We start from the raw sequence: 12,349 nt of genomic DNA, 5'->3' as shown, positions 1-12,349 counted from the left end.
ACCCAACACCAACCCATGATGCTCCATGAGTCACCATCCGATGTATACCATTTAATTATCATCCCATATGAATGAGTTAGATCAACTATGATCCGCCTCTTTCCTCATACTTAGATCTTATTAGATCTTGTACTTTCTCTTATCATGTTCGGCCTTGCTTTTCTTGCACACGCCTTTATCAAGTCTTATCATATACTTCCAATTTTGATAAGATGTGATAAGATCCCTCCATGGGCCACACCAATCTTTCCTTCCATTGATTTCCCATGAAACTGATTTCTACACTGCATGTCATGTCCCGATCCTAGATAGGATCGGCCGGAGGGACCATGGTGCGAGGTGATGCACCAAATCAGGTCTAATGACCTAAGTCAAAGCGTATCATGGTCCGGGAAGTGGGTTAAGGGTATCAGAAGGCTGAAACTTAACCAAGGCAAGAAGGTTCAAGCTTAAGGAAGCTGGACAAGGGTTTAGACAGTTGTCCGGAGTGTGAAACAAGCTCGGGGAGCTAGGATGAAGTGTGTGGGAGCTCACAGTAGCTCACAAGAGTTCTGGTCAGCTCCGGTAGCTGGAGTGTTAGCTCACTCAGCTGGTGACACTAGTGATCAGCTTATCTCAGCTTGGAGGAGTGTTATGAGTTGAGATGGTGTGACCGGACCATGGGCGGTTATGGTCCGGTGGGATGGTGGTGCGGTCCGGTGAGGCCAAGGGTGCTGGTGGTGCAGCTAGACACTTGGTCAGATGCTAGCTGATGATGATCGATGTGGGGAAGCAGTTGGGATGGCAGTTGAGAGGCGGTTGGACCAAAAGGGTGCGTTGTTTCCTTTGGTGGCCATTCGGCCAATCACTCCCACCCGCTCGCCCAAAGGCAGTTATCCACGCCTTCCTCTATAAATAGAGACCTTGGGCATTGATATTTGTCATCAGACAAAGAGGGGAAACTCTGCCAAAATTGCCAGAGAATCCAAGAGAGAAAGAGACCGGCGGTTTGCTTGTTTGGCCGTGTGAGTGTGGTGTGATTTGTTCTTGACCGGCGACCAAGGAAAAGTTGCAGGAAGGAACCGTGGGAAGATGGATACAGGAGGAACCGAGAAGGCTAGTGGGAAGGACCAGAACCCATCGTCGGCCACTCCTAAGGTTAGTGATGCTAACCATTTACCATCGCCATGATCCATGAGTCCGGATGGATGGTTCGCATGGACCAAGTGATGTTGGTTGCATCCGTTCTTCCCTCTCTGTCATTCTATCTCTTTTATTATATATTCTGATGTTTTTCATGAGTTTAGACTCATGGTCAGGCCGCCAAGACATGGATTGGTCAGTGTAATCTCTCCATGGCCTTGGTTGGGCATGTAAGGTTGGATCTCCTACTTCCGGTTGAGGTTTGGGGATTCCGACTTCATATATCTCTTAATTGTGATTTATCATGAATTATCATGATGAAAGGATAATTTTATATCACTGATTTAGAGGTGGTCAGTTATGGCCATGGGGGCTGTTCTAGGTTGAGATCGGTATGATCCAGACCTGTTCTGAGAAATCTGACTTGACCATTCTCTTAGTTGTGAATTATCATGATTTATCATGAATTTTATTTAGTTTTTGGAGACCTATCCGAGTGGGTCAAGTATTGGGACAAAAACTAGTTCTAAAGGACTTAACCATGCATTGCTAGACTTGTTGCTAGGATATCGGTTTGATTGTGTATTTGATGAGATTTATATGAATGCAGGATCTGGTCAGAATCGTGGGAAAGCCAAGGAGCTGTGAAGACTCAAGCCAAGGATGGATGTGTGATGTGTGTTTAGATAGTATGGAACTTATGATAGCCTATTGTGCAAACTGATTGATATTACTACATTGTATGGATCACATGTTTTATATTAATAAAATGAATGTTTATCTTAGCTTCCGCATTGCTTATGAATTGTATATGAACCTCAGATCACTTGAAAATGACTTAGAATTATTTGGACATAAACTGGTCAATTGCACTTAGATGATTAGGTTAAGGCCGCGGATCAGTTGGATCTTGGGATCCAGGTTCGGGTCTTACAAGTTGGTATCAGAGCATGCTTGATTCTAGGACTTGGGGTTATGGTTTGATCATCACACATCCGGCTGGGGTCTCACAGTATAGGGCTTGATTTGTTTTTGGTCTTAGGAACTGTTTTGATGGATCATTGGTTAAGTGTTACTAACATTGATCTTGTGTGTTGTTTTTGATACTCCTAAGGGTGGTAAGAGTCGGAGCAAGTCCAAGAGGGCTAAGGATGGAGCTGGAGCATCTGGCCAAGGTGGCGCGGATGGAGCCAATCCAAGTGTGGTGCTGCCTAACCCAAGCATTGGCGTGGACAGTGCAACTGGATTGCCTCGGGCTCGGATCATTCCGACTGAGGTTCAAGGAAGTCTAGCTGAACAGCAGCAAAAGGCAGCTGAGGAGACTAGACAGCAGCTGGTACAAGCTGAGCTAGCAAGGCAGCTGCAAGAGCAAGCTGAGGAAGCTGCAAGGCAGCTGCAAGATGACATGGAGGTGGAGGGAGAGTCCTCACATGCTGGTGATCAGGGCGGCCGTGGCATTGGTGCAGCCAATGTTGGAGCCAACCAAGGAAATCAGCTGGTGGAACCTTCCATGAAAGAGGTGCTTGATGCAATCAGGCTCATGGGTAGTCAGATGCTGGCTATGACCCAAGTGATCACTCCATTGGTGAATTCATCAGTGGGGCAAGCTCCACAAGTTCAGGTGGTGGTACCAGAAGCTGCTGGACGAGTTGCACCGGTTGATGAGGTGATTGAACTCGATCCACCAGCTAGAAGAGCTGGTAAGGTGGATTACCTGAAGGTGCTGGAGCACATATCTCGCCTAGGGACAAAGCACTTTGCTGGAAGTGCTGATCCTATGGAGGCGGATGAATGGAGGGACAGGCTGGCCCGAAACTTCAAGTCTACAAGGTGCCCTGAGGAGTACCAAAGAGACATAGCAGTGCACTTCCTGGAGGGAGATGCACACAACTGGTGGCTGTCTGTGGACAAGCGCACCAATGGTTCTATTGAGAAGTTCTCAGACTTTGGGGTTGAGTTCAACCACAAGTACTTCCCGGCTGAAGCATGGGATCGTTTGGAGGCCAAGTTCTTGGACCTGACTCAAGGGCGCAGGTCAGTCAGGGAGTATGAAGAGGAGTTCAACCGGCTCAGGAAGTATGTAGGTAAGGAGTTGGAGGATGAGAAGGTTCAGGTCCGCAGGTTCATAGGAGGCCTTAGGGTCAAACTCCGGACCTACTGCTCAATCCGTACCTTCCGTACTGTCTCTGAGTTGGTGGAGCGCACGGCAATGCTGGAAACTAACCTTGCTGAAGAGGCCAGACTCAAGACTAGGAGTCAGGCAAGTGGTACTGGTCATGCTGGTGACCGGAAGAGAAAGAGAGATTCAAGTGATGAGGGCAAGTCCTCAGGTGGAAGGCCGAAGTGCCAAAAGTGTGGAAGGCGCCATGGTGGTGAGTGCTGGAGAGCTATGGGAGCTTGCACAAGGTGTGGCAAGATGGACCACTCAGTTCGGGACTGTCCTGGACCAGATCAGAGTCGTGGTCAAGCGGCTGGTGGTGACTCTATGACTTGTTTCCAGTGTGGGAAGGCCGGACACTTCCGAAAGGACTGTCCTAAGCTTCAGGCTGGATCAGGCAGGATGAAGTCTGAGGTTAGCAAGCCAGAACCAAGCCGTGGCCAGACATCTGCACCAAGGGTCTATGAGTTGTCTAAGGACACTGATGAGGCCAAGCCTTTCATGGCGATCACTGGTAATGATCTGATCTCATTCTTTTAAATTTTTAGAAATGCATGGTATGGAACCTAGAATGGATTAGATGCTTAGATTGGGTTTCCAGTAGGGACCCTAAGTATTGGTGGTGTGGAAACACATGTACTTTTCGACCCTGGAGCTACACATAGTTTTGTGAGTCCATGTTTGGTCGGAAAGGGTTTGTTCCAGATTGAGACAGGAGATGATCCTGGCCTAGTGAGTGCGGCTGGAGGCCAATTGATGCCCTCATTAGGACGATTGAAGGACATCCCAGTGGTGATCCAGGACAGGGTAATGCCTGTGGATCTTGTTGTGGTCCAACTCAAGAATCATGAGGTGATCTTGGGTATGGACTGGCTTGGAAAGAATCAGGCCACCTTAGACTGTCACCAGGGGAGGGTGCTGTTTGAGAGTGGGTGTGGACCCCCGATCAGGTTCCAAGGTATTCGTCCAACCTCTGGATGCTTAGTGGTATCAGCAGTCCAAGCGGAAAGGATGCTTGAGCGGGGTTGTGAGGCTTATATTGCCACAATCACCACTAAGGAGGTTGTTGGGGGTGGTAACCCGGACGGGATTCCGCTGGTCAGTGAGTTTGAGGATGTGTTTAGGTCTCCACAGGGCATTCCCCCTGATAGGTCAGACCCATTCATAATAGAACTGGAACCAGGGACGGCCCCAATGTCAAAAAGTCCCTACCGCATGGCTCCTGCTGAGATGGCCGAGCTAAAGAAACAACTAGAGGAGTTGTTGGACAAGGGTTTCATACGCCCTAGTGTGTCGCCTTGGGGAGCACCAGTCCTCTTTGTGAAGAAGAAGGATGGTAGCTTTAGGCTGTGTATTGACTATCGAGGGCTGAATAGGGTTACTATCAAGAATAAGTACCCATTGCCTCGGATAGATGAGCTGTTGGATCAGCTTAAGGGAGCAAAGTGGTTCTCTAAGATTGACTTGGCTTCAGGGTATCATCAGATTCCAATTGAACCAAGTGATATAAAGAAGACTGCATTCAGAACCAGGTATGGCCACTATGAGTTTGTGGTTATGCCATTTGGTCTGACCAATGCCCCAGCAGCATTCATGAAGATGATGAATGGTACCTTCCGAGACTTCTTGGATGAATTTGTAATCATCTTTATAGATGACATACTTGTATATTCCAAGAGCAAGGAGGATCATGAAAGGCATCACCGGGCTGTGCTGGAAAGATTGAAAGAGCAGCAGCTCTTTGCTAAGTTAAGCAAGTGTAGCTTCTGGCAGAAGAGCATTGGCTTCCTTGGACACATTGTGTCAAGTGAAGGTGTGTCTGTTGATCCGGAGAAGGTAGTAGCCATAAAGGCATGGCCTCAGCCTAAGAATGCCACAGAAGTCAGGAGCTTCTTAGGGCTAGCCGGCTACTACAGAAAGTTTGTGAAGGGCTTTGCTAGTTTGGCACAGCCTATGACTCAGTTGACAGGAAAGGATGTTAAGTTTGTGTGGTCAGAAGAGTGTGAGAGGAGTTTCTCCGCGCTTAAGGACATGCTTACTAGTGCACCAGTCCTTGTCCTGCCTGAGGAGGACCAACCATATGTGGTGTACACAGACGCCTCCATTACTGGACTAGGCTGTGTACTGACCCAACATGGAAAGGTCATTGCTTATGCCTCACAACAGTTGAGGAAGCAAGAGGGTAATTACCCCACACATGATCTGGAGATGGCAGCAGTGGTGTTTGCCCTGAAGATTTGGAGATCATATCTATATGGTGCCAAGGTTCAGATACTTACAGACCACAAGAGTCTGAAGTATATCTTCACCCAGCCTGAGTTGAACTTAAGGCAAAGAAGGTGGATGGAGTTTGTGGCAGATTATGATCTGGACATAACTTACTATCCAGGGAAGGCCAACTTAGTGGCTGATGCTTTGAGCCGGGGAAGGGCTGAGGTTTCAGCTGAGAAGGAGGCTGATATATTGGAAGGGATGGTCCGGTCACTCAACCTTAACACACTGGCTAGTGCTGATGAGCCATTGGGGTTGGAGGCACTGGATCAGGCCGATCTCCTTACCAGGATTTGTGCAGCTCAGAAGCTGGATGAGAACCTTCAAAAGGTTGCTCTCAATGACAAGACTGAGTACCAAATCACAAGCAATGGTACCATCTTGGTCAATGGGAGGATAAGTGTTCCTAACAATAGGGAACTCAAGGAAGAGATTATGAGGCAAGCTCATAGATCTAAGTTCTCAGTACATCCTGGACTGAACAAGATGTACAGAGATTTGAAGAGGTATTACCATTGGGTGCGCATGAAGACTGATGTGGCCGAGTGGGTGGCAAAGTTTCCCATTTTCCAATTGGTCAAGGCGGAGCACCAGGTGCCCAGTGGTCTACTCCAAAGCTTACCCATTCCAGAATGGAAGTGGGATCACATCACCATGGATTTTGTGACTGGTTTCCCTACGACCAGAAACAAGAAGGATGCTGTTTGGGTGGTGGTCGATAGGCTAACCAAGTCGGCTCACTTCTTGGCAATCAAGAAGGGGGATGGTGTGGATGAGATTGTGCAGATTTACATCAATGAAATAGTGAGGTTTCATGGTGTACCTGCAAGCATTGTGTCGGATAGAGATCTGAGGTTCACATCTTACTTTTGGCAAGCTTTCCAAAAGGCCTTAGGCACAAGAGTGCACATGAGTACTGTCATGTCCCCGATCCTAGATAGGATCGGCCGGATGGACCATGGTGCGAGGGGATGCACCAAATCAGGTCTAATGACCTAAGACAAGGCGTATCATGGTCCGAGAAGTGGGTTAAGGGTATCAGGAGGCTGAAACTTAACCAAGGCAAGGAAGGTTCAAGCTTAAGGAAGCTGGACAAGGGTTTAGACAGCTGGCCGGAGTGTGAAACAAGCTCGGGCAGCTAGGATGAAGTGTGAGGTAGTTCACAGTAGCTCACAAGAGTGCTGGTCAGCTCCAGTAGCTGGAGTGTTAGCTCACTCAGCTGGTGACACTAGTGGTCAGCTCATCTCAGCTTGGAGGAGTGTTATGAGTTGAGATGGTGTGACCGGACCATGGACGGTTATGGTCCGGTGGGATGGTGGTGCGGTCCGGTGAGGCCAAGTGAGCTGGTGGTGCAACTAGACACTTGGTCAAGTGCTAGCTGATGCTGATCGATGAAGAGAAGCAGTTGGGATGGCGGTTGAGAGGCGGTTGGGACAAAGGGATGCGTTGATTCCCACATGTGCCCATTCGGCCAATCTTCGCACCGGTTCGCCCAAAGGCAGTTGGCGGACCCTTCCTCTATAAATAGAGGGCTCTGGTCATCGATTTATTCATCAGACAAAGTGGGGAAACTCTGCCAAAATTGCCAGAGAATCCAAGAGAGAAAGAGACCGGCGGTTTTACTTGTTGGCCGTGTGAGTGTGGTGGTGAATTGTTCTTGACCGGCGACCAAGGAAGAGTTGTGGGAAGGAACCGTGTGAAGATGGATACAAGAGGAACCGAGAAGGCTAGTGGGAAGGATCAGAACCCATCATCGGCCACTCCTAAGGTTAGTGATGCTAACCACTTACCATCGCCATGATCCGTGTGTCCGGATGGATGGTCCGCATGGACCAAGTGATGTTGGTTGCATCCGTTCTCCCTTCTCTTCCATTCTATCTCTTTTATAATATATATTGATGTTGTCCGTGGGTTTAAACTCATGGTCGGACCCTCAGGGCATGGAGTGTTCCGTGAAATCTCTCCATGGCCTTGGTTGGGCATGTAAGGTTGGATCTCCTACTTCCGGTTGAGGTTTGGGGATTCTGACTTCATATATCTCTTAATTGGGATTTTTCATGAATTATCATGATGAAAGGATAATTTTATATCACTGATTTAGAGATGGTAAGTTATGGCCATGGGGGCGGGTCTAGGGTGAGATCGGTATGATCCGGACCTGTTCTGTGGATTCTGACTTGACCATTCTCTTAGTTGTGAATTATCATGATTTATCATGGTGTTTGCATAATTTTTAGAGACCTATCCGAGTGGGTCAAGGTTTGGGACAGAAACTAGTTCTAAGGGACTTAACCATGCATTGCTAGACTTGTTGCTAGGATATCGGTTTGATTGTGTATTTGATGTACTTTATATGATTGCAGGATCTGGTCAGGATCGTGGGAAAGCCAAGGAGCTGTGAAGACTCAAGCCAAGGATGGATGTGTGATGTGTGTTTAGATAGTATTGAACTTATGATAGCCTATTGTGCAAACTGATTGATATTACTACATTGTATGGATCACATGGTTTATATTAATAAAATGAATGTTTATCTTAGCTTCCGCATTGCTTATGAGTTGAATATGAACCTCAGATCACTTGAAAATGACTTAGAAATATTGGGACATTAACCGGCCAATTGCACTTAGATGATTAGGTTAAGGCCGCGGATCAGTTGGGTCTTAGGATCCAGGTTCGGGTCTTACAAGTTGGTATCAGAGCATGCTTGATTCTAGGACTTGGGGGTTATGGTTTGATCATCACACATCCGGCTGGAGTCTCACAGTATAGGGCTTGATTTATTTTGTCTTAGGAACTGGTTGATAGATCATTGGTTAAGAGTTACTAACATTGATCTTGTGTGTTGTTTTGATGTTCCTAAGGGTGGTAAGAGTCGGAGCAAGTCCAAGAGGACTAAGGATGGAGCTGGAGCATCTGGCCAAGGTGGCGCGGATGGAGCCAATCCAAGTGTGGTGCTGCCTAACCCAAGCATTGGTGTGGACAGTACAACTGGATTGCCTTTGGCTCGGATCATTCCGACTGAGGTTCATGGAGGTCTAGTGGAACAGCAGCAAAAGGCGGCTGAAGAGACTAGGCAGCAGCTGGAGCAAGCTGAACTAGCTAGACAGCTGCAAGAGCAAGCTGAGGAAGCTGCAAGGCAGCTACAAGATGACATGGAGGCTGAGGGAGAGTCCTCACATGCTGGTGATCAAGGCGGCCGAGGCATTGGTGCAGCCAATGGTGGAGCTAACCAAGGAAACCAGCTGGTGGAACCTACCATGAAAGAGGTGCTTGATGCAATCAGGCTCATGGGTAGTCAGATGCTGGCTATGACCCAAGTAATCACTCCATTGGTGAATTCATCCGTGGGGCAAGCTCCACAAGTTCAGGTGGTGGTACCAGGAGCTGCTGGACAAGTTGCACCAGTTGATGAGGTGATTGAACTTGATCCGCCAGCTAGAAGATCTGGTAAGGTGGATTACCTGAAGGTGCTAGAGCACATATCTCGCCTAGGGACAAAGCATTTTGCTGGAAGTGCTGACCCTATGGAGGCGGATGAATGGAGGGACAGGCTGGCCCGGAACTTCAAGTCTACAAGGTGCCCTGAGGAGTACCAGAGAGACATAGCAGTGCACTTCCTGGAGGGAGATGCACACAACTGGTGGCTGTCTGTGGACAAGCGCACCAATGGTTCTATTGAGAAGTTCTCTGACTTTGAGGTTGAGTTCAACCACAAGTATTTCCCAGCTGAAGCATGGGATCGTTTGGAGGCCAAGTTCTTGGATTTGACCCAAGGGCGTAGGTCAGTCAGGGAGTATGAAGAGGAGTTCAACCGGCTCAGGAAGTATGTGGGTAAGGAGTTGGAGGATGAGAAAGTTCAGGTCCGCAGGTTCATAAGAGGCCTTAGGGTCGAGCTCCGGACCTACTGCTCAGTCCGTACCTTCCGTACTGTCTCTGAGTTGGTGGAGCGTATGGCAATGCTGGAGACTAACCTTGCTGAAGAGGCCAGACTCAAGAGTAGGAGTCAGGCAAGTGGTACTGGTCATGCTGGTGACCGGAAGAGGAAGAGAGATTCAAGTGATGAGGGTAAGACCTCAGGTGGAAGGCCGGAGTGCCAAAAGTGTGGAAGGCGCCATGGTGGTGAGTGCTGGAGAGCTATGGGAGCTTGCACAAGGTGTGGCAAGATGGACCACTCAGTCCGGGACTGTCCTGGACCAGATCAGAGTCGTGGTCAAGCGGCTGGTGGTGACTCTAGGACTTGCTTCCAGTGTGGGAAGGCCGGACACTTCCGAAAGGACTGTCCTAAGCTTCAGGCTGGATCAGGCAGGATGAGGTCTGAGGTTAGCAAGCCGGAACCAAGCCGTGGCCAGACTTCTGCACCAAGGGTCTATGAGTTGTCTAAGGACACTGATGAGGCCAAGCCTTTCATGGCGATCACTGGTAATGATCTGATCTTATTCTTTTTAAATTTTTAGAAATGCATGGTATGGAACCTAGAATGGATTAGATGCTTAGATTGGGTTTCCTGTAGGGACCCTAAGTATTGGTGGTGTGAAAACACATGTACTTTTCGACACTGGAGCTACACATAGTTTTGTGAGTCCATGTTTGGTCGGAAAGGGTTTGTTCCAGATTGGGACAGGGGATGATCCTGGCCTAGTGAGTGCGGCTGGAGGCCAATTGATGCCCTCATTAGGACGAGTGAAGGATATCCCAGTGGTGATCCAGGACAGGGTAATGCCTGTGGATCTTGTTGTGGTCCAACTCAAGAATCATGAGGTGATCTTGGGTATGGACTGGCTTGGAAAGAATCGGGCCACCTTAGACTGTCACCGGGGGAGGGTGCTGTTTGAGAGTGGGTGTGGACCCCCGATCAGGTTCCAAGGTATTCGTCCAACCTCTGGATGCTTAGTGGTATCAGCAGTCCAAGCGGAAAGGATGCTTGAGCGGGGTTGTGAGGCTTATATTGCCACAATCACCACTAAGGAGGTTGTTGGGGGTGGTAACCCGGACGGGATTCCGCTGGTCAGTGAGTTTGAGGATGTGTTTAGGTCTCCACAGGGCATTCCCCCTGATAGGTCAGACCCATTCATAATAGAACTGGAACCAGGGACGGCCCCAATGTCAAAAAGTCCCTACCGCATGGCTCCTGCTGAGATGGCCGAGCTAAAGAAACAACTAGAGGAGTTGTTGGATAAGGGTTTCATACGCCCTAGTGTGTCGCCTTGGGGAGCACCAGTCCTCTTTGTGAAGAAGAAGGATGGTAGCTTTAGGCTGTGTATTGACTATCGAGGGCTGAATAGGGTTACTATCAAGAATAAGTACCCATTGCCTCGGATAGATGAGCTGTTGGATCAGCTTAAGGGAGCAAGGTGGTTCTCTAAGATTGACTTGGCTTCAGGGTATCATCAGATCCCAATTGAACCAAGTGATATAAAGAAGACTGCATTCAGAACCAGGTACGGCCACTATGAGTTTGTGGTTATGCCATTTGGTCTGACCAATGCACCAGCAGCATTCATGAAGATGATGAATGGTACCTTCCGAGACTTCTTGGATGAATTTGTAATCATCTTCATAGATGACATACTTGTATATTCCAAGAGCAAGGAGGATCATGAAAGGCATCTTCGGGCTGTGCTGGGGAGGTTGAGAGAGCAGCAGCTCTTTGCTAAGTTAAGCAAGTGTAGCTTCTGGCAGAAGAGCATTGGCTTCCTTGGACACATTGTGTCAAGTGAAGGTGTGTCTGTTGATCCAGAGAAGGTAGTGGCCATAAAGGCATGGCCTCAGCCTAAGAATGCCACAGAAGTCAGAAGCTTCTTAGGGCTGGCCGGCTACTACAGGAAGTTTGTGAAGGGCTTTGCTAGCTTGGCACAGCCTATGACTCAGTTGACAGGAAAGGATGTTAAGTTTGTATGGTCTGAGGAGTGTGAGAGAAGCTTCTCTGCGCTTAAGGACATGCTTACTAGTGCACCAGTCCTTGTCCTGCCTGAGGAGGACCAACCATATGTGGTGTACACAGACGCCTCCATTACTGGATTAGGATGTGTACTGACCCAACATGGGAAGGTCATTGCATACGCCTCAAGGCAATTGAGGAAGCATGAGGGTAATTACCCCACACATGACCTAGAGATGGCAGCTGTGGTGTTTGCCCTGAAGATTTGGAGATCATATCTTTATGGTGCCAAGGTTCAGATACTTACAGACCATAAGAGTCTGAAGTATATCTTCACTCAGCCTGAGTTGAACTTAAGGCAAAGGAGGTGGATGGAGTTTGTGGCAGATTATGATCTGGACATAACTTACTATCCAGGGAAGGCCAACTTAGTGGCTGATGCTTTGAGCCGGAGAAGGGCTGAGGTCTCAGCTGAAAAGGAGGCTGACATATTGGAAGGGATGGTCCGGTCACTCAACCTTAACACACTGGCCAGTGCTGATGAGCCATTGGGGTTAGAGGCAGTGGATCAGGCCGATCTCCTTACCAGGATTTGTACAGCTCAGAAGCTGGATGAGAACCTTCAAAAGGTTGCTCTCAATGACAAGACTGAGTACCAAACCACAAGCAATGGTACCATCTTGGTTAATGGGAGGATAAGTGTTCCTAACAATAGGGAACTCAAGGAAGAGATTATGAGGCAAGCTCATAGATCTAAGTTCTCAGTACATCCTGGACTGAACAAGATGTACAGAGATTTGAAGAGGTATTACCACTGGGTGCGCATGAAGACCGATGTGGCCGAGTGGGTGGCAAAGTGCCCCATTTGTCAATTGGTCAAGGCGGAGCACCAAGTGCCCAGTGGACTACTCCAAAGT

General features: G+C 48.4%; 1 protein-coding gene across 1 annotated transcript; it reads left to right on the top strand.

Moving 5' to 3' along the window:
- Positions 1-682: 682 nt before the first annotated feature.
- LOC130503807 (uncharacterized) lies at positions 683-10,019 on the top strand. Its single transcript, XM_056998367.1, has 5 exons — positions 683-736; positions 2,237-2,822; positions 5,094-5,462; positions 5,670-5,991; positions 8,346-10,019. Exons 1-5 carry the CDS (start codon positions 683-685, stop codon positions 10,006-10,008), a joined length of 2,994 nt encoding a protein of 997 aa, XP_056854347.1. The 3' UTR covers positions 10,009-10,019.
- Positions 10,020-12,349: the final 2,330 nt, after the last annotated feature.

Source organism: Raphanus sativus, unplaced genomic scaffold (genome assembly GCF_000801105.2).
Source record: "Raphanus sativus cultivar WK10039 unplaced genomic scaffold, ASM80110v3 Scaffold1151, whole genome shotgun sequence".
Lineage (NCBI taxonomy): Eukaryota > Viridiplantae > Streptophyta > Magnoliopsida > Brassicales > Brassicaceae > Raphanus > Raphanus sativus.
Note: the sequence above shows the minus strand (reverse complement) of the source record. Positions and strands in the feature narration are given on the sequence as shown.